The 23,246-nt window shown below is 30.1% G+C and overlaps 1 protein-coding gene and 1 long non-coding RNA gene across 2 annotated transcripts; one reads left to right on the top strand and one right to left on the bottom strand.

The window, feature by feature from the left end:
- Positions 1-11,345: 11,345 nt before the first annotated feature.
- On the bottom strand, positions 11,346-13,410 carry LOC131173938 (non-functional NADPH-dependent codeinone reductase 2-like). The gene is made up of 4 exons (XM_058136767.1): positions 13,022-13,410; positions 12,487-12,730; positions 12,227-12,406; positions 11,346-11,775 (listed from the first exon to the last, which is right to left on the bottom strand). Exons 1-4 carry the CDS (start codon positions 13,336-13,338, stop codon positions 11,542-11,544), a joined length of 975 nt encoding a protein of 324 aa, XP_057992750.1. The 5' UTR covers positions 13,339-13,410; the 3' UTR covers positions 11,346-11,541.
- Positions 13,411-21,458: 8,048 nt separating this feature from the next.
- On the top strand, positions 21,459-23,005 carry LOC131173972 (uncharacterized). The gene is made up of 3 exons (XR_009144321.1): positions 21,459-21,970; positions 22,567-22,605; positions 22,751-23,005. It is a non-coding gene; the product is annotated as an uncharacterized LOC131173972 (long non-coding RNA).
- Positions 23,006-23,246: the final 241 nt, after the last annotated feature.

Raw genomic sequence — 23,246 nt, 5'->3', positions numbered from 1 at the left:
TATTCAGTCTTATTAAATTCATATTAGTTCTCTTTTCATATACTTATTCAATTTTAAAGCTTATTACTCATATTTGTGCCCAAGTAACCTATGACAGACTATAAAGACTGGATACACGGGAGTATACTAGTTAGACATCCGTATGTCTATCATGTATACATCGGTCATGTCAGGCACAATGCCAGCGGGCAGGCATAAAGGCAGAAATTATAATAGGCACAATGGCAGGCAAGCATAAAGCCTGTAAAACAACCATATCAAACATATATTATCTATCAATGATTATTCCTGTGGGCAATACTACAATCTGTAGTCCCTAATTGGTATATCAATCGATCCATGCTATATACATAAGTCTAGGTATACTTTGGGCAAGGTAGTATTATTAAGTACTTATTGTTTCATTATTTCATATTGTGTACTAGTTGTATTTCATAGTATTTTCATGTTACTTGTAATGGGAAAACATAAGTCCCAAGTATATAATAACATCTCATATATGTTCATCAACTCATGTAGGGTGAATAACATTTACAACTTAGGTCATTTTGTAAAGGATTTCATGAATCCAAAATTAGTGTCTTAATTTCACCTAACCAATTGGTTGTAGTTACTGTTTGGCCACACTTCCTCCACAGAAGTTGTTCCTCTATGTCTTATATTTGTTTTCCTTTTTGAATTATGTCATTTGGAGTTTTAGAACTCAAGTTATGGTCAAATTACCATAACTAGTTCATTGGCTCTTTCTGGTTCCAAAATCAGGCAGATTCTGGAGTAAATCTTTGCCTAGTCATTTAGGCATGCTACAGTCAATTTTAGGCCTAATATTCTTCATATAAGTTGCTACCCTATGTCTTAAGATCACTCAGGTTTAAGAATTATAATTTTTCAAGTTATGTAGGGTGAGTTATAGCTAATTGACTGACCTGGACTCATGAACCCTGTGCCTTCAAGATTCCAAATTCAGGTCAGTGTCTTTGGTTCCCATTTTAGGGGTTTCTACACTCAAAATTTGGGGAAAGTTCCTAAATCAAAGTTGGAGCCCTGTCTCTTAGGTTTCCAAAACAGTTTGGCTGATCCCATTTGAAATTTCCTAGTGGGAGATATGATATAAAGACTGTTCTGGGGTCAAGTAGCTATTTAGTTCAATTTTAGGATTTGGGTGGCTGAATTGTTCTAACGATTTGGGTGGCTGAATTGTTCTAACAATTTGGCTAAGTTCCATTAGGTTTTGGATTTTGGTCAAAATATCAAAAATGTAGTTTTAGGTCTTATAAAAATTTTGGCTTTGGTTTCACTGCATTTTAAGTTTTTTGGACCAAGTTATGGCATTTTTGCCAAAGCTGGTCGGGTTGGTCAATGTCCAGGATTTTCTAGGTAGTTTTGGTTCTAATAGTTTTAATGAGCTAAATTTGGTTAGTAATTTGATTAGGTTATGGTCATAATTTGGATTTTAGTTCTTCATGAAAGTTGTTCTACCATGTCTAAGCTTTCCATGGGTTCAAGAATCAGGTCATTTGGACCTCTCTACACAAAGTTATGCCCATTTGAACAATCACTGTTCATATGATTATTTTCCTAGGTCCAGATTAGGGTTGCCCAGAATCAAGCTAATTTTTAGGTCAGGTTAGGGTCAGTTTTTGGGTATGGTCTCTCCATGAAAAATGTAGCAAATTGTCTTAGGTTTCATCTCCAATTAGTCTCACACCAATTAGAGTAACACAACTCTATTTATGGCTTAAAAACCACACTGGACTCATAGGTCCAAAATCCTGCATGAAAATTTAGCACTTTCAATTTCAATTCCACCCAACTTCCAAACTTCAATTCACATTCATGGCACTTTTAATAGTCAAAAATTCATCTCAACATCATTAATTTCAAGCCATACACAAAATTCCCAAAGTTAGATCAAAACCCTAACTTATCATTTCTCAATTCATGTAATCCCATATCCAATCATCATAACCATCATATATACACATCAAATACCATCTATAGGTAAGCTTTAATATCAATTAAACTCAACCTACTCTCATTTATCAAGGCTGCTAAAAATTGGTTCCCTCACATGCCCTTTATTTTCTTTAATTTTCATGCAATATCAATTCATCTTAACTCCAATTTAAAGTTTAAAGAAGGAAGGAAGAAAGAATAGGCACTAACCTTGATCAAGAGATGTCCAAGCTTATAAAAACTTCAATATTTCTCTCGTTCTTGACTGTCACTAGTTCCCTCAAGGTGTAAAAGCAAGTTTTAGTGAATGCAATTAGGAGTTTTATGGTGAGAAGCATAGGAAAATCAAGCTTAAAAGCTTGAAAATGGTGGAAGACTATAGGAGAAGTGGTTCGGCCATGGAAGACCAAGGGAAGAAGATGAGATCTTTTGGTCAAATTTTTCTCTTTAGTCATATTTATCTTCCTAAGGTTTGAATTAAAATTTTAATCATGTCATTATTCCATCATGCTTAACTCATCCTTGTGTCATGCTTACATCATAATTTAATTTCTTTTTCTTTTCTTTCCTTTTCCCATTCTTCTTTTCCATTACACAAATTCATAATTTTCATTTATTTTATGTGTTTTAATCTCTCTCATTTTACTTCACATTTAGGTCAAAATTCAACCCTAAGGATAAAATGACCAGAATGCTCTTCATTGAACTTGTCGAGTTATATTTGTCTTTACCAATTGGCTAGATTTTCTCATATTTTTCTTAGCATTTTATTTTCATCTAAACCTCATAGATTCCTTCAATTACATCCAAAATAATTATTTCATAGGGTTTCCCATGAGTCTAGGATTAGCAACTTTCTTCACAATCTTTTCCCGTTAGGGTTACTCATCACTGTGACCTCTGGCTCATTTAACTGAGTTGCACTTTGCTTCTTTTATTTTTCCTTAATTTTACTTGGTCTTCATTTAACCATCTCATGACTCCTCACTCTAGTTCAAGTGTAGTTCTAGAAATCCTGGCTGTCCGAACAAACGTTAGTCATCGGAACAGTAGAATGTACGGACTACCTAAAGTGAGGACGTTATAGTAGTGAATTATCCTTGTGGATAGTTTGGATTTGTATTCTCTACTAGTAAATGTAAATGTTTCTCCATATATTTGTGTGAATTCTGTACAATGTCTCCCTTTATTCTTCAGGTGCATATTTCATATATTACACTAGGAGAATTATGGAGAGATGCTGCTAGAATTTGTACAAATAAATGGATAAACATTATTTGTTATGTTTGGTAGTGTAAGTGCACATCTGAATGGGCTAGGTCTATACCTTTTCAATTCAAAAATTCTACATATAAGCAATTTTATGAACCCTTAAATTTTTCTGACCATATTTTAATATGCATAGAACATGGATCCCCCAAGGAGTTAGATGTATGCTAAGAAGCTTCAAGATAGACAACTGAATCCAAAGTTTGTTAAAGAATTGTAAGCATTTATCAAATTTACTTATAGTAAGTTGGAATTTATAGATGCATGTAAAATCAGATGTCCATGTAAAAAGTGCATAAATCGAAAATATCTAACTGTGGATGATGTCACATTGCATCTTATGAGGTGGGGGTTTAGACCAAATTATCATGAATGGACTGCACATGGTGAATCACCAATTCCATCAACGGCTGCCATTAAGGTGACAGTTCCAAGTGCAAAACTTTTTCATAGTGATAATAATTCGTATTGTAATTTAGTGTTTGATGCTGATAGTCCCCAATTTCAAAATATGGCTTCAAGTGTTCCTTCTCTGGATATTGAATTTGAGAATATCGAAAAACCACCCAATCTAAAAGCATAAAAATTTTATGACATGCTAAATGCAGCTGAAGAAGAATTATAGCCTGGTTATGAAAGACATTTACAATTATCAACAGTAGCTCATATGTTAAATATTAAGTCAGAGCATCATTTGTCTGAGAACTGCTATGACATAATTGCGAATTTCGTTTAGGAAATATTACCCGATGATAAAAATTTGTTGACAGTTTCTGTAAGACAAAGAAGCTTATACGTGGGTTAAGTCTACCTATTGAGAAAATTGATAGATACAAGCTTAGTTGCATGATTTATTAGGGGGAAGATATCAATTCAACATAATGCAAATTTTGAGGGCAAACAAGATACAAGTCTCAGTGTGGGACAGAGAAGGCAAGAATACCATGTAAGAGAATGTATTATTTTCCTTTGACACCAAGGCTTCAGAGACTCTATGCTTCTAAGGTAACAGCTTCACACATGTGATGGCATGATGAGCATAACATGGAAGATGATGTTATGTGCCATCCATCTGATTCTGAAGTATGGAAACACTTTAACCGCACCCATCCACTGTTTGCAGCTGAAAGTCGAAATGTCAGACTGGGATTATGTACTGATGGTTTTCAACTATTTGGATAGTCAAGATAACAGTCTCGTGTTGGCCATTAATAATTACGCCTTATAACTTACCTCTTAGTATGTGCATGAAGGAGCCTTATTTGTTTTTATCGATAATAATACCTAGACCATAAGATCCCAAGCAACAGTGTCCATTTACAACCACTAATTGCTGAACTAACTCAGTTATGGGAAGTGGGGGTGTAGACGTATGATGTATCTAAGAAGTAAAATTTCTAAATTAGGGCTGCCTGATGTAGACAATTAGTGATTTCCCGCATATTCAATGTTGTCCGGGTGGAGTACTGTAGGAAATTATCATGTTCATAATGTATGGATCATTCAATGCATTCACTGAGTCATGGAGGGAGAATTAATTGGTTTAATAATCACCGTAAGTTTCTTCCAGATAACCATCCATTTAGATGGAACAAGGTAAATTTCCTTAAAGAAAAAGTATGCATGTATGAGTCTCCTCCAATTCTAAGTAGTGAAGACACTTTTTTGTAAATAGAAGATTTAGGACTGATGAGAGTAATAGACATTGATGGTGAAGTAGTTAATTCAGTCTTAGCTAGAAACACTGGTTAGTAGAAAAAGAGCATATTTTAGGATTTACCACATTGGTCTTCTAATCTCATACGTCATAATTTAGATGTCATACATATCAAGAAAAATGTCTTTGAGAATACATTCAATACAATGATGAATATAGAAGGGAAAACTTATGATAATGCAAAGGCTAAGGAAGATATGACACATTTATGTCGTAGAAAAGAATTAGAGAGAAATTTGCTAATGGGTAAATATACCAAGGCTTGTTATGTTCTTGATAAACAGCAGAAGCAGGTTTTATGTGAGTGGGTGAAAAACCTTAAGTTTCTAAACAATTATGTGTCTAACATGGGAAGGTGCATTGATATGCATAAGTATAAGCTTTTCAGCATGAAAAGTTATGATTATCATGTATTTATGCAGAGGTTATTACCCATTGCATTTTGTGAGCTCCTTCCAAATACAGTTTGGCAAGCAATAACCAAGTTGAGCTTTTTTTCAAACTTCTTACTTCTATAAATATTAAGGTTCAAGATATGGAGCACCTGGAATCAGAAATTCTCATTATTATTTGCAAATTAGAGCACATATTTCCTCCTGTCTTTTTTGACTCAATGGAGCATCCTCCCATCCATTTGCCATATGAAACAAAAAATTGCAGGCCCGGTACAATATCAATGAATGTATCCTTTTGAGAGGTAATAAATACTTTTTATTTTTCTTTCAATGTTGTGAAATGCATCGATCACTTTTTATAAGCCACTTCCATAATATTCTTTTAATTTTAAGATTTCTATGCCACCTGAAGCAAAATGTAAAAAATAAAACAAAAGTAGAAGGTTCAATAAGTAATGCACACTTAGTTGAAGAAGCATCCAATTTTTGTACGCATTATTTTGAACCTCATGTAATAAAGTGAGATCGGCAAGTACCCCGTAACAATTATGGTGGGCATGATGCTAATATCAAAGGCAATTTATTAATCTTCAAGTTTTCCGATCAACCATATGGTAGAGCAAAAACGAGAGTGTTGGCTTATGATGAATATAAGGCCGCTGAAATATATTCCCTACTAAATTGTACTAAAATTGACACATATGTCAAGTAAGTTTATAGAATACCTAAAATTTAAGTTAAATCCATTGAAATTATTGTGAATTTTTCTTTCCCTCTAAGATCAGCCCAATTTAATTATATTTGTAGTTTGCTCCTGACTGAGTTGTGACATACATCGCGTAATATTAGTGACGCAAAAATTGATGAAGCATTAGAAAACAGATTTGCAAATTGGTTCAAATCAATTTATCTAACTAATTTAATTATTAAGCTTCAAATAATGTAGTATGTAATAATAATGATTTCAATTCTCTTCAACTTATCAAGCAAGGTGTTCAAACATTGAGAATAAATTCATTATGAATTTAAAGGAGGGACCATTAAGAAGTGTGAAATCACATCCTGTGTATTTTATAAATGGTTATAGATTTCACACAAGCAGTCATGGTGCTAATCGATCTACGATGAATTGCAGAGTTTACATTAGGGGTTCAACATATGGTGACAACTCTAATGATTACTATGGTATCTTAAAAGAAGTAGTTCAAATAGAGTATCCTATGTTACTAATAAAAAGAACTATTCTTTGCAAGTGTGAATGGTTTGATCTAACTCTGGATGACGATATTAAAGTTCACAAATAATATAACTTAGTGGATATCAATCATCAAAAAAGATTAAATAAATATGAACTGTTCATACTTGCTTCACAAACTGAACAAGTGGTTTACCTCCCTTATCCTAGCTTAAGACGAGACAAGACTGACTGGTATGCAGTATGTAAAGTAAAGCCTAGTTCCATTATTATCATGCCTCAGACAAATTTAATATAGCAAATGTCTAACCAAGCATTTCAAAATGAGGTAGTTGAAGTGTTGCAAATTGATATAGAAGTACGAGGTGAACAAATTGCACCCTTAGATAATCCAAGTGGTGAACCACTAGAGCTTATAGTTGTTGAAGAAGAGGAACTACTAGACAATACAGATCTAAAAGCGATGAAGAAGATGAAGAAGAACTTCATGAATATGATGATGATTGTGAATAAATTATATTATAATGGACAGTGAAATTATAGATGTATAAATTTATGAAATATGTTACTTTTTGCCAATATCATTTGTGATTTTGTTGAATTACAAATATTTTAAAAGCAATGTTCAATTTAATTGTAACTTATATTTGTTATATTATTATTCAATGCACTTTAACTTAATGATTTTGATATTATAATACTGTTCATGTCTATTATGTTATAATTCAACTTTATGAATTGCTTGTGAAAAGGAGATATGTATAGTAAATGTGCAGGCCAAGATGGCCTTTTTTTTTTTTTTTTGCAGGTTGTGTTGTTGAAATTTTGGAAAAGTACAATTTTAAGGGGAGGTTCTGCTGGATTTTTGGTAGGAATAAAATAATTTTTATTGCAAATTAATTTTTGTTATCATGTTTATTTAATTTGTAGATATGGTTAGGAGTAAACACAAAGCATCTGCTTCTCATGATTTTAACACAGAAACACTTCTGCCATCTGAAGGAGGCGAGCCTTCAACACCTCAGTCACAACATTGGGTGCAGTTCGACACACCAGTTGTCAGCCAAGAGACTACACCAGAGACATTACAGGAGTCTACAACTGTTAGCTCACAGGATTCTCATCCATCAATTGAAATAGAGATTGATTCTTTAAGGCGAAGGCAACTAGAACTTCGTAATGGAAAGTGTGTAAAATAATTATTTTATTTATTTATCAAGGCTATGCATTGCAAATGTACCATTTACTAAAAACATTTTCTATGTGTTTAGCTTATCGGATGGTTCTAGGTGTGCTCGTGTGATCACAAATACTTTTAAGTAGCGTATCAACTCTAATGGTGTCAACTGGAAGGCTGTTTCGCAAGAGACAATAGATTTTTACTAGGAAGAATTTAAGTTAACATCATTTTTTTTTCTTATATTGTTTCATATTTCAATATACATTAATCTTTAAAAATAAATATTCTTTTTTTTTCCCAAAAAAAAAACTTTTGGGATTCCTCTAATGAAGCAGTGATAAAGGATGCATGGAGATTAAAGGTAGTCAAACGCTATAAGGACGTGATGACTGATTTGAAAAATTCTAGGAAAAAGCCCTCATATATTTCTGAAGAAACTTGGAGAAAATTTGAGCAATACTGGAATGACCCTGAGGTCATTCAGAGGTCAGAGTTATATTCTAGAAATTGCCACGATGTTGCAAATGCTCCTGGATCATCTACCCACACAGGCGGATCCATAATATATGCTGAATGGTCAGATAAATTGGTAAGCATCCGATCTGATCATTCAGCATATGTTATGGATCCGCCTGTGTGGGTAGATGATCCAGGAGCATTTGCAACATCGTGGCAATTTCTAGAATATAGCTCTGACCTCTGAATGACCTCAGGTTCATTCCAGTATTGCTCAAATTTTCTATAAGTTTCTTCAGAAATATATATATATATATATATATATATATATATATATATATTCCCTTAATTATGAGGACATGGGCATATATGATTGTTGATAGAAATATGATGAAATTGTCATGAAAAATTTTGTGGATTGTTGTGTGATTGAATTGTGAGATTTTTATTGATTTTTGACAGGGTAAGATGTCAAAGTATAAGGGAAACTCTGTCCGTTTTTATTTTAATTTCATAATAATTGCTGTGTGATTGAATTGTGAGAATTTTATTGATTTATGATAGGGTAAAATGTCAAAATATAAGAAAAACTCTGTCCATTTTTATTTTAATTTCATAATAAATTTCAATAATTTATTATATATATACATAAAATAATAGTTTATGAAAATTGTTTATCTTTTGTTCAGGGAAAAGAATTGGGTTGAAAGCCAACTCTGATTGAATTGTTTGTCCACACTCACACCCGAAAGCATGACAAGGAGACTTTTGTAGACAAAAAATCTAAGGAGATACATGTACAGTACACTTTTATTTATTTCACCACAATTATTTTTTTATTGTATTATATGATAAATGAATTATAATTGGTTTTAATTTTTTTTATTACATAGGACGATATAGTAGTTAGGAGGGAGGAGCTAACACAAACCACACCTGACAACATCGGCGAGAACCTACTTTACTTGGATGTTATCGAAGGCAGCAAGAAGAGACGAAAGGTGTATGGTCTTGGATCTGAATCATCTACCTTTTACTCTTCAGTTGGAACATCTTCGAGTCGGGCTTCTTCATCAAGCTTTAGTCAAAATGCTGCTTTTACAACAATGAATAAAAGAGTTGGAGGAACAGCTTAAGGATAAGAGGCAAACTATGACAGATCGTATAGATCAATTGAAGTTGCAAATGGGGACGAATATGGAACATATGAGAAGCTCTATGACAAAGGAGATGATGAGACTAGTCAGAGGCCTATTAACACCTCCATCTCCATAAAATTGTAGGTTTCAAATTTTATATTTGGCTTATTGGACTTTAGTATGCTGTATTTTACAAATATGAATATTTAATTTGATATATTTAGTAATTATTTTTATTGTTGGATTTTAATAATAATAATATTATTATTATTATTATTAACTTATTAACTTTCAAATTAATTATAAAATATTTTAAAATTTAAAAGTTTAAAAAAATTATAAAAAAATAATAGGTAATTAACATGCCAAAAAAATAATTTATAAAATTTAGCTACTATCCTTCTTGTAGGTAAATAAATTTTAAATAATTCAAAATATTACCGTCTAATGTAAATATTTTGTAAAATTCAAATATAATTGATAATTTATTGACTAAACAAATTATAGTCGGTAATATTAAATATTTAGTCAGGAATTATCAACTAAATTTAAATAAGTAAATTGTAAGTAATTCCCTTTCCTTACTGACTAAATTTTGCATAGTATCGACTATATAATTCATAGGTAATTTTCGACTAAAATTTACATATTACTAACTATAATTTTAGTACGTAATTACCAACTAACATCTAGTTGGTAAATAGTAGCTAACTTTTGTTTCACTATAAAGTTTGGGGATAAAATAACCAATTAAATGTTGCATATTACCGACTATATTTTTAGTAGGTAATTATCGACTAAATATTTGTAGGCAAAAAGTGACCAACTATCTTCCTACCTTAAGGTTCGGCGATAAAATTACTCACTAAATTTTGTATATTATTGACTATATATTTAGGAGGTAATTATCGATAAAAAATAATTAGTTAGTAATTGATAGCGACAATCAAGTATTGTTTATCTCAAAGTTAGTTAGTAACTAAAATTATTTACTAAATATCATTATATTTAGTTAACTATTTTTTTAATTCTGGTAACTTCTTTTGCTTTGTATTTCAGGTTTACTCAATTAGTATTGATTTTTAATGTGGACTTTGAGCCTTTTATTATTTGGGCTTGAGTGTTGGACCAAGGCCTTGTAACCTTCAATTTAACTAAATAATGGAATTCTACCTTTTCAAAAAAAAAAATGTATGATGAACATACTGATAGATGATATAGTGTAGTCCAAAATGTGTAGATGAACCTACTGATAAATGAGACTCTCTGACGTCCTTTCTTATTCCTTTCAGGAGTAGTATAGTCCAAACTTCAAAGATCAAAACTGTTGTTATATTTATGGTCCGTCCAAGAATAATATATATAGAGCAGAAAAGCTTGAATGAAAGAGGAAAATTTTTTTTCTGGCAAAGTTGAACTATAGCTAAGGGAACAAATATTCTGCTTGAGAAGAAAGAAGATGATAATCTCTGTTTTTGGCAGAGTTGGCCTATGCTTTTATTATTATTATTATTATTATTATTATTATTATTATTATTATTATTATTATTAAAAAAGTAATAATTCATACATATAATCAACGAAGCGATATTGAATGGGAAGTTTCTGAATAATATTATTTATTATTCATTGAGCATAATGTATATATACCTGATTGTATTGGAAAAAAATAACATATTAAAAAAAGAATTATTAAAATAAAATTGTTATTATATATATATATATATATATATATATATATATATATATATATATATATATTTGTGTGTGTTGACGAAGGTTTGGGATAATCCGTTTGTTAATTTAAATTTAATATTTACATTTTTATCTTCAGAAGAAATTCATATTTACACTATTAAAGTATATATCTATATTTTAAGAGATACATCATAAGCAAATTTAAAACAAAATATTTTTTATTATTCATTAAGCAAAGAAAACTTAAACAATGAAATAGAAGTAAATAATTGAAATTAGTGAAATTTAATTTGACAATATTAAAATTGTTTCTGTATCTACTAAAATTGAGGTTAGAAAATTAAAACAAAGGGACAACAGACTTTTCTTATTATATTTTTTTTTTTATAGAAACAACATACATTAGACAGATACAATACACACTTCTTAATAAAATTATTATAATTTTACCAAGCCATACTAAGATTTTTCAAAAACATCTAATTTAACATAAAGCAAAACATAGTCCCAATTATCATTACCCAATTAAATATTTTTTAAGATAAATCAATCTCTTCATCCCAAAGCTCCTCTGGAGATTTGTAAGGACCTTCATCGGAGATGAATTGAAGACCAGGAAACCCTTTGCGTTGTGGAAGTTGATTGATCTTTTGCAAATCATCTTGGCTTAGTTTCCACTCAAATATGTCAAGGTTTTCTTTCATCCTCTCTTTGTTGAAGCTCTTCACCAGCACACTTACCCCTTGCTCAAAAGCCCATCTCAGGCACACCTTCACATGCAATTAGCCACAATAACATTACAGTTTGCTTAGGTTGGTTTTTTATTATCATTATTTTTTTTGTTTAACAAGAGCAAGCCCTTCTCCTGTTTTTTTCTTCAATTCCCAATATGATGTGGTGTGGTAGACAAGCTCATTACAATCTCTTTGGGCTTTATCTTTGTAGGTGGATGACTTTTCCCTTCGTGGATTAATTGGGCTTTAACTACTTTCAAAATGATTAGTTTTTTTGTTTGTCCTTAACGCACTGTTCAGAAGAGATTTTATAAAAATAATGAGATTTTATAAAATTTTAAACTTAATTTCTCTCAAATAATTAAAAAAATTAAAATTTAAAAATTATGATACTTTACCTTTTTCAAGTCGAGCGTAAGAAAATCAATTTAATCCTCTTAAAAGAATAAATTTACAATTACATAATATGTTTAGAAAAATTTTGTACCTGCCCAATAGTTTTTCCCTTAGCATCAGCAATCTCTTTGAGCACCTTACAATCCAAGACCTGGTTTGTACCCCATAGAGTTCCTTTGGCTCCTAAAGGAGAGTAAGCAGTGATATGTATACCCTTCTTCTCACAGAAGTCTCTCAGCTTCTTTTGCTGCCAAAGTGGGTTCATCTCCACCTTCACCACCAAAATCATCCATAAATTCTTATTTCTTGTTCTCAAATAACAACTATAATCAAGAGCAAAAAGATAATTACTTGATTAACATCAGGAGAAATCTTTGCGGTAGTAAGCAGGGTCTCAAGCTTCTTGCATGAAAAGTTGCTCACTCCAATGGATTTTGTCAGGCCAAGCTTGTGACACTCTTCCATAGCTTCCCACACAGAGTTTATATCAAATGGAACAAGGTCCTTTTTCTTCACAGCCAGCTCATATTCACCTGGCTTCACGCTTACAGGAAAGTGAATCAGGTACAGGTCAAGGTAATCCAATTTAAGATTCCTGCTTGAATTTTTTTTAAAGAAAAAAAATGATATATATGAGGATACCAACAAAACAAGGCTGTTAAAAGAACATAAGAAAAGCAGTAAGGCAATGCCACAAAATAGTAAATAACACCAAGAACAAATTAGAATTAATATAAAATATAAAATAAATAACATCCAAACGTTATTCGGATATAGTGGAAACTTGAGATTTCTAACAAGTGGTCGTAGGTTATGAACTAATCTATCTGGAAGTAAAAAATTTTAAAGTAGAAGAAGAAGAAGTTGCTGGATTGCTGTTAATTACTTGAGCGTTTTATGTAATGCAGGGAGGACACGATCATGATGAGCGTCACTGCACCAAAGCTTGGAAGTGATGAAGAGCTCATCCCTGGACTTTACAAGCCCAAGCTGTATGGCATCTGATATGGCTTCACCAAGGGGGTGCTCAGATTGGTAAAGAGCAGCAGAATCAAAGTGTCGATAACCTAGTTTTATTGCATGGAGAAAGGAGTCTTTCATGGTCTCAGAGGAAGTACCAAAAGGGTATTCAGCTGTTCCAAAACCTAAGAGAGGAATGGTTTTGTCACTTGAAACTAGGACCGTCACTGGAATGCTCCCCATTTTCTCTAGCCTAGCCTAGTTTCCTATTCGTTCCTTTTCTTTGCTTGTGTATTTATGCTGAGAAACTCAAAAACTATAAGAAATTCAGGTGATTTTGATGTTGTAAAATTATTGATTTGTCTATTGTTGTTTATTTACATGGCTTTACAACGGTTGGATAATTATTTTGAGTGCTGTGTGGGGTCCACAGCTAAGCAAATGTTCTCTTCCCGTTTTCATCCGTGATGTCATGCCCATGACTATTAAAACAAAACGGCGCCGTTCCCTTGCCTCCTTGTTTTTTTTTCTATTGCAACCCCTGCTGACAAAATTGGCCTCGATCGGCTAACTGCTGATATTGGCTTGCAGTGGCAGCCGCCTTAGCTTGACGTTTGTTTGCCACTTCAGCTTTACACTCATGGAAATGATCTTGATCTTATTGCCTTACCCATAACAGTTGAAACAAACACACAAACAAACAAACAACCATCATTGATCATAAACACATTTACGAATGCTTAAGCTACTCTCTTTACTTGCGCCACATGTTTGCTCATATTTCACAAACAAACAACACATAATTAATCATAACACCTTTATGAATGTTTACACTGTTCTCTTTAGCTACCTTGGATAGAAGTTTACTACTTCTACTGGAATTTTATGCGTTCACATAGCTGCTCAGCAAATAGCCTTTGGTTCTATAGTTAGCTAATTGTAAGGGTTCTTTGGTCTTTTTAGGGCGGCTAATGGAGATTGATTGCCACGTGATACAAGACTGCCCGCCATGGTGTCTGAACCAAAAGATAGTACAAACCTAAAGACTCCTCAGATTGGCAAGGGAACTAATAATATGGCTCGCACCAAAGGATCAAAAGGTTTGGTCAAAAGGTATTCGACATTTGAAAATAAAAAAATCCATGAAGGGTTGGTTGAGTTGTAAGGTGCTTTTATACTCCACGCTTAGATACATGTTTGAGTAGTGGAGTCCTATTCATAAAGGGGATTTTAGCATAATTTTACCCTAATTTGAATGAATTAATTTTTCATCTAACCTTAAAATAGAGGGTGGGATACCCAAGATATTTCAAAAAAAAACAGTAATTTTAAAAAATAATTATAGAAACTATGAAAGAAATGCAATACTGATCTCTCTAAGGAGCACCGTCATTCCCATGCCCTTCCACAGAGCAGATATGCAAATGTCATCCATAAGTTTATCTGTATGGTTATGAAAGTAACAGAATGACTGAACCAAAAAAAAATATATGGAGCCCAGAAAATAACACGCTTGTGGCAATCAAAGAAAGAAAATTGCATGTTGATTTTAATATTTACGCGGGACTAATCAGTGGCATTAAAGAGTTGCTCTTTCGAGATTGGACTGTTAGAATCATGCATACATACAGGGAAGACAACATGTGTGCTTATTGAATGGCTCATTTTGGAGGGACTCTTCCTATTGGTATGCAGCTCCTCAAGGATCTTCCTACAGCATCAGTGGCTTACTTTTTTCATGATATCCGCGGGATTTCTTTGCCCAATGTAATCTGTTTGCTTCTCTCCCCTTTTGTCAAAAAAAAAAAAAAAAAATACACTGCCAACCTGCAACGAGTACGGGAATGGTGAAACTGTCTGGTGGACCTTCAAAATGTTGCATTTGGGACCCATATGTGGAGTAGAAACTACCGTCAGATCAACATCTGGTGGTTCCTATGGCTGCATTTGCATGTCCTGCATGGTATATATATACCAAAATTATTCTTAATTAACTAGTTCCAGGCAAAGTAATGATCATCAACACAGATGAAAAGTTGAGATAATGTTTGTGCGGGGTGGGCCTCGATAATAATGACCCGTTGGGAATCGTAGGTTGATTATGATTCAAGATGCAATATGTGTCGCCAGATTTATTTATTAAGTGCATAATTTATCTATATATTTTAAATTTATAATAAATTAAATTTAAGGAAAAATTTAGAAATGGGATTTGAAATTCTCCTCATCGTATAATTTTAAATTGGGGCAGATACAGGATCCACCAAGAAACAAGAAGGAAAAACCGCCATGCGAGCACATCACTAAGTTTTGGCATCGCCAAGCAACCTACACAACAAAGGGGAATAACTAGATCCAAATCCTTGTCTGCAAACTAATTTAGGGCAATTTTTCAAATCATGGTAATGGTAATAGGAAAAAAAATTTTACAAAATTGGGGTGACGGAAAAAAAAAATTTGAGTTTTAATCTTGTTCATGTAATTTTTTTTTAAATTACATGCAAAATTTATTTAAAATATTTTTATATATCAAAAATTATGAAAAAAAATATTTTTATTTGTAAACATATTTTTTCATGACTTTAGAAGTAAAACACCTTAAAATAATTTTTTTTTTTATATCCGACTTATGTCTGCATTAAAAATAAAAACTTTCACATTAGAAAAATTAAAAATATTACAAGAAATCCAAAAATAATTTGTTCATAATTTTGTGATATGTAAAAATATTTTTATTGAATTTTGAATGTAAAAAATAATAAAAAAAGCATGAATATCATTGTTCGCCATTTATAGTGGCGAACAATCTCTCAATTCATTGTTTGCCACTATAATTGACTGATAATGAGTTGAAAACTCTTATTTCGAAATTACTTTTCTTTTTACCCTGTTTTTTTTTTTTTTTTCCAATACCCTGATTTGAAAAATTTCTCAGTTTATCGCTTCATCGTCCTCTGCTCCTCCTCACGTGCTTTAATTGTGAAAGCAAAAACATGTTTTATATCAGCAAGTGATTACATTCCATTTACTCCAATCCGAGCTATTATATGATAATATGCATTTCTTGTCTCCCATAAGGGGATATTGGTCAAGCAAGTTTTTTTTTTTTTTTTTTTAATTTAGAACGTATAGAAATTAATTATTATGGCTTGAATTTTTTGAATTAAAAAAAATATGAGAAAATTTTATAAAATAATGTGAGATTTTTGGATGTTTAAAACTTTTAGTTTATACAAGTATGATTGCCTGCGCGTTGCTAGGGATTGACATCATATTTATCAATAATTGATATATATATATATATATATATATATATATATATATATATATACATTTTTATATACAAATAAAATTATATACATAACTATATTTGTAATTAATGATGGTAATAAGAAAAAAGTAAAAAAAATTCCTATATACGTCTTAACAATTTAAAGACATTATTTTTTATATATAAATAAAATAATATACATAATTATATTTGTAATTAATGATGATAATAAAAAAAATAAAAATAAATCCTCTTAAATTAATGAATAAAAGCTGCAAAAAAAAATAAAATAAAAATATATTATTTTTACTATTTATCATTCCATTTTCTATTGCCATGCTGTACTCATTAAAATAAAAAAGTTTGCACCAAAAAAAAATTACCATTTGCTATACCCACGAAGGAAAAAAAAAGCAAAAAAAAAGAATAGTTTAAAATAAAAATTAAAAAAAAAATAATAATAATAATATAATAAGTAGAGACAAATCAACCTTTTACTGTTTACCTTTTTTAGAATAATAATAATAATAAATTAATTAATTAATTAAAAAAAAGGGGTAAAAGTGGGCTTGAATTGGAAAGAAAGGAGGGGTAAAGGAGTGCTTTTACTGTTCTTCTAAATATAATAATATAATAAACAAATCAAAAAAAGAAAAGGGTAAAAGGGGGCTTGAATTGAAAAGAAAGGGAGGGGTAACGGAGTACTTTTTTTTACTGTTCTTTCGTAGGAATAGTAAAAATATTCCCTCTTTTAGTGTAACAATATAATATAATATAATAATAATATAATAAATAAATTAAAAAAAAAATAAAAGTGAGCTTGATTTGAAAAGAAAGGGAGGGGTAAGGGAGTACTTTTACTGTTTTTTATTAGGAACAGTAAAAGTGCTCCCCTAGTGTAGTTACAAGCCCCAGAAGACTGCAAGAAATTTATATATCTAATTATGAGTAAATAATATTTAATTTAAATTAAATAAATTAAATTAAATAGTATTAATTTAATAATTTAATTCACTTTTTAAGATAATTTAGTTTAATTTAATTTTATATTTTAAAATTTTTAATTATTTTGATTTGATTTAGTTTTAAAGAGAATAAAATTAATTGAACCGAATTGAATCAAATTACTTTATTTAATTTTAAATTGATTCATTTTTATATAGAGTTTATTAATTATATATAAAAATTATTTAATTTCACTGATTAATGGTTATTAAGTTTAAATAAAGGTTAAAATCATACCAAATAATTTGAAAAATATATTTAAATTAAAAAATTAATCAAAACTTAAAAATTGATCAGTTTGAATCGAACCAAATCAAAATAAAATGGTTTGCTTCAATTCTTTTTTTTATTCATTTTATTTTAGTTTAATTTCTAAAATATAATAATTTAGTTAATTTAATTTTAATAATTCAGTTCGGTTTGGTTTGAACTAAATGCTCAGTTCTATATTTAATATACTGAATAACTCTAAATAAATATTATGAAAATTTTTATAGATATTATTTTTTTTAATATTTTTTACATAATAATAATTATATTGCTGTTTTAAAATAGTAGCTTATAAAAAGAAAAAGGTGGTGTAAGTGATATTAGTAAAATCGATTAATAACATAATATGGAATTTTGATATTTCATTTATATAATGTTAATGTATAAAGTAAAAGTCATTATATCATAAAATAAAATTATCGATAATAATAACTAATATAAATTTAATAATGAAATAAAATAATAAAAAAATTAAAATGATAATAACAAAAAAAAGAAAAAAAATTAATTTGAATTCATATGTTTTAAAGTTTAAAATAAATTAATAAATAATTAATAAATAAAATATCTAAATGACTTGAGTGGACTCATTTATTTTAGTTTAAAATATTCAACTAATTAAAAAAGGAAGAAATAATAATAAGTTAGCATTTCAAAAAATTTCAAAATATATCATTGAAAAATTGAAAAGAAAGTTTTTACTTTTAACAATAAAAAATATTTTAAAAAATTAAGATATTGAAAATAAAAGATCAAAACAGATAAAATAAAATGTAATTCACTATATTGTAAATAAAATTATTTTTAATAATAATTAAATAATTTCAAAAAATTAAAATTGAAATCAAAATTTAAAAAGGAAAATAATTTGAATATATATATATATATATATATATATATATATATATATATATATATATATATATATATATATATATACTGCTATTTAATATGTTATAATTTTAAAATTATTAAATTTCTGCAAAATAAAAAAAAAATAAAAAGGATAAAATTAGTCTACCAATAAAAAAGTTATTTGTTTTAGTTATATATAATTTTAGAAAATTTGTAATTTTTAAAAAAATTTTATTTTTATTTGGCAAATGGATATTGAGACTTGCCAATTGTGCTCATCTTTTGGCCTGTGACAGGTGTAACGATTTGGAAGTTCTCCACTCCTAGTTTGAGGTCAGCAGACTCCTTACTCCGTGACACAGGCAACTTTAGGGGTGTGCAGTTTTCGGTTTAAATCGAAAAATCGAACCGAACCAATTAATTCAGTTCAATTGGTTCGGTTTTGAAATTTAATCGGTTCGATTCGATTTATAATTTTGATAATTTCTATTAATCGGTTCGGTTCGGTTATTTTCATAAAAAAATCAAAAAAACCGAACCAAACCGAAATTATTAATATATATAGGAAATAAAAAAAAATCGAATCAAATTGAATCGAACCGAACTGAAATCAAAGAAAACCGAACCGAACCTAAAGATTTTTGAGTTTTGATTTCTTCTTTTTTTTTGTTTTTATGTTTTTATTATTTAGATTTAATGTTAAAAATATGAAATTTTATAAATTTCGGTTTTATCGGTTTAAAACCGAATAGAACCGAAATTTATCGGTTCGATTCGGTTCGATTTTCTTATATCAATCGATTCGGTTCGATTTTTAAAATTTTCGATTTTCAATTTTCGATTTTATCGGTTCAGTTCGATTTAAAATCGAACCGACCGTTTGCACACCTCTAGGCAACTTGCACCGATTCTTTTACAAATAATTCAGTTCCGTCTCCAAAATAAAGACAATCAGCAAATGGCATAGCATGTGAAAAGATTAATAAATTTTTTTAAATCTTTATATAATCAAGATAATAATTTTAAAAAAAATTAATAAAAAATATAAAAAAAATAACTAAAAACTTAAATGGATACACTTAAATAATTTAAAAAAAAATACAAATTTAAATTTAATCACTATGTAGGAAAATTTTTATTTTTGTTAAAAAATATTTTTAAAAAATATAAATATTAATTAATTAATTTTATTAAAATTTAAAAAATTAAATAATTATATTTTTTAAAATATGATGATTAATTAATTAATTTTATTAAAATAGAAATTAAAATAATATTAAAGAGAATAAATAATTTATTAAAAATAAAAAATAAAAATTAAATAATATATTACTAAAATATAAAATCAAATAATTAATATTGCTAAGATATGATACTAAACAATAACTTTCTTTTTTAAGTAGTTCTGTTGATGGGACCCTCTCCTTGCCGCTTTCAATGCCTCCATACAATCAACGTCATGTCACAACCTCACACCGGAGCTGGTGTGTGGGTATATAATTGGGTAACTATTTTTGGTAAGGACATGACACGGTGTATTTTGTTGAGTGCGCGTGACAGAGAAATAAAATCTACATCAATAATGCAAATGGATCTGCATGTTGCTCCTTTCTTTGTCCAATAATTAGGGGTGACTATTGATTTCACCCTATCCCGATTGGTCTTGTACCAACTTATTATTTTTTCAGCCGATTCCGATATTATGTGAGACAGAGGATTAAAAGAAGATTTCCTTGCGTCCTCGGAAAAAAAAAAAAGAAGATTTCCTTGCCTCAAATCGCATAACTTTATCAGTACATTATTATTATTATTATTATTATTATTATTAAAAAATATTAATATATATTTATTATAATTAATATTTTTTATTATGTATTGCACATTGTTTGTCTGTACTCATTTATATTTACTTGTAATTTATTTTTCTTTATATGTAATTTCAAAAAAAATTATGCTAATCAATTAATAAACCTTAAAATAGATGAAATTTTCATTCGAATAAGTGTAATAAGGCAATAAAACTAATAAAATTAAAATAAAGATTTAAATTAAAACCATGCAAACATCTAGAAAAAAAATTATTAAATTCTAGTTATATGTTTGAAACAAACAAGATAGTATAATTATTTATCAATAGTATCTTCTGTTTCCTCCGAAAAATAATTTTGGCTATCTCACAATTTATAGTTTGTATGGATGTACTAGATACTGAGTATATCTCATAATTTGTTCTAATATCTAAACTAAATGACTGTAGGAACTAACTCTATTGTATGTAGCTTCATCAATCTCATAAATAATTGAAAGTAAGTGATCTAGAATTGAATATTTTGATTGATTAATTGAAAAGGAAATGCAAGACTTAAAATTAAATGCGAAAGTTTGGAAAATAAAAGACAGATAAAGATAAAAGATTACTAGAGTCTAAGTTGCTATTTAATTTGAGTTGTTCTGATTGTTTGGGGTGTTGGGTCTTTTCACATTGCTGCATATCTGATTCTTATAGCTCTTATTGCAGGTACGTGGAAGGCTGTAGAAGATACTTTTTCACATTTTGCAGTTACCAACTGTTACATGTTTATTCTTTGAAACTACTTGGAACTGCTGTTACTCTCTCATCTTTAAATAATCATCTAATAACTTTTCAAATATTTACTCAATAATTACTTTAAGCCATAGATTAATTAAATTAATAAAATAAAATTAATTAAATTAATTTCACAAAGAATTAATTTAATTAATTCTTAGGCCTAAAATTAATTAATATATTAATTAATTATTTTAGTGTGAACAATTACCTATCCCACCTAGATTGATTGATTAAATCATTCTTGGTGGATAAAGATTGGACTTAGCTTATCTCCTTACTGTTCAAAATTTGTAACAGATTCTGCGGTATCTCTTATCCTTTTCTTAGGCATTTTGAATTTTAAATTAATTCTATCTCCATGAGTCCATCTTTCAATAGTATTCTATCCACCGCAAATCACTCTTTCCCACAGTATTAATGACTCTTAGAACCAATCTCATATTACTTTACCTCTTTCTTTCTCTACTCTTTCATAATTATTAAATTTAAAAGCAATTTCACTCTCATCTTTCCTCTCTCTTTCTCTCTTTTCCCATTCAATGTGCTTACCCATTCCTCGCCTTTCAACTCCTGCTCTGGTCATCGGCCATTGTCTGGCTTGCTTCTTTGTTAATCATCGACCACCTTCCTTTCGATTTGTCTCATCGGCACAATACTGCTCCACCGTTCAACTCTAGCTTCAGCCAATCAATCATCGTGCGATCCTCTATCCTCCATTCTTAGTCGTTGGTTCACTTCATCGATCCTTCTTTTCACTAGTTCAGTTCTCATCATTGGCGCTACTCTAATACTGGCTAGCACTCCTTGTCGGCGATTTGCAAGATTTTGTCATTTTCCTTCACGACATTATTTTTTCATTTCTACATTTATTGCTCTTGATTTTGGTAACTATCCAACCTTATATTTCCTTTTTGACGCTAATTTTGTTGTGGAGTAATCAAATACTTTAATGGGTCTTGTTGATTTTTATTGGATTTGAGAAATTCATAGGTACCTGTTTGATGCTCAGGTACCTGCACTTACTGCAATATGATCATAAGCATTTGTGTATTGAATTGCATATTGGTACCTGTGTTTCTTGCTTAATTGTTGTTAGGAATGCATATTTGACATATCCCTTATTATTTGTGCTAGTAGAGATGGCATTAGATTCTCCTTCTGGTTCGTAGCTACCTGTTGGTACTCAAGTACCTAACAACTCCCCCGGGTATTAGCTCCCTTGCTACAGTACCTCACATTTAGTTCCTTTGTTGTAGGGTTTCGCATTTAAGTACCAGCATCTGGTGCAAGTACTTCTATCACTTCTGTGCCTACTAGATGAATCTTGCTCTATTTTATATTATGTGCTTCTCCTGTAAGTTGTGTTGATTGTTGTGCTGAAAATTGGCTAAATTTTGAAAAGCCAATTTTCTATATGTTTGTATTGCAAAGGAGACTCTGTCTAAATCTTTACTGACCAGGTACCTTTGTTAACCTGCAGGTCCCTCGCAAGTACCTCTAGAACTTGGTACCTCTACAGGTAGGTGCTTAGCCTTCATCCGCTTTTGTTAAGATTCTCGAAAGTACCTGCGGTCTCCTAAAACTGCTGCATATTGGAAGAGCTAATTTTCTCAGGTGCTTTTCACAGGTACCTAACTTCATTTTTTTTATTTTTGTTTTTGCAGAGAATGTAAGTGTAGGTCTCTGGTGCTTCTTCATCAGGCATGGTATAGGATATTAGGGAGTTGCTAATTCAGCATTATTCCAAAGTTGCCTATTGACTTCAAGCTTCCTCCAAGAACTTTCTTGCATGCTATAATCATTATATTTTGATGTAATAAAGTTAGCATACATTTAATTACTTGGGTACTTGTTGAATAATAAGCCTTGTTTTGGCTTTCTATTTATTAATGAACGTGGCCATGAAGCCTACTTATCAATTATTCCTCTATTTATTTTGCATAAGTTGCAACAATGCCTACTCACTTACACTTTAGCCATTATGTCGACTTTGTCTATTCCATTTTCTATAGGGTCCTTAGGAAAAAGCCCTAAAGTCAACTAGTTGAGATCACGGGTCGGCCTTGGCTATTTTATACTTGGTGTTATGTCATTGATTTTCTACAAGGAGATATGGATTTAGACTTATAGAATTGCATCATTAAAACCGCTACATTAAGA

The sequence above is a fragment of the Hevea brasiliensis genome, chromosome 15 (assembly GCF_030052815.1).
Source record: "Hevea brasiliensis isolate MT/VB/25A 57/8 chromosome 15, ASM3005281v1, whole genome shotgun sequence".
Classification (NCBI taxonomy): domain Eukaryota; kingdom Viridiplantae; phylum Streptophyta; class Magnoliopsida; order Malpighiales; family Euphorbiaceae; genus Hevea; species Hevea brasiliensis.
The sequence above is the reverse complement of the archived record's forward strand: the minus strand, read 5'-3'. Positions and strand labels throughout refer to the sequence as shown.

Coding starts and splice junctions, on each gene's coding strand:
- LOC131173938 (XM_058136767.1), bottom strand. CDS start 13,338: ATGGGGAGCATTCCAGTGACGGTCCTAGTTTCAAGTGACAAAACCATT. Junction 12,731..13,021: donor GCATTACATAAAACGCTCAA/GTAATTAACAGC, acceptor AAATTCAAGCAG/GAATCTTAAATTGGATTACC. Junction 11,776..12,226: donor AGGGAAAAACTATTGGGCAG/GTACAAAATTTT, acceptor TTGCATGTGAAG/GTGTGCCTGAGATGGGCTTT.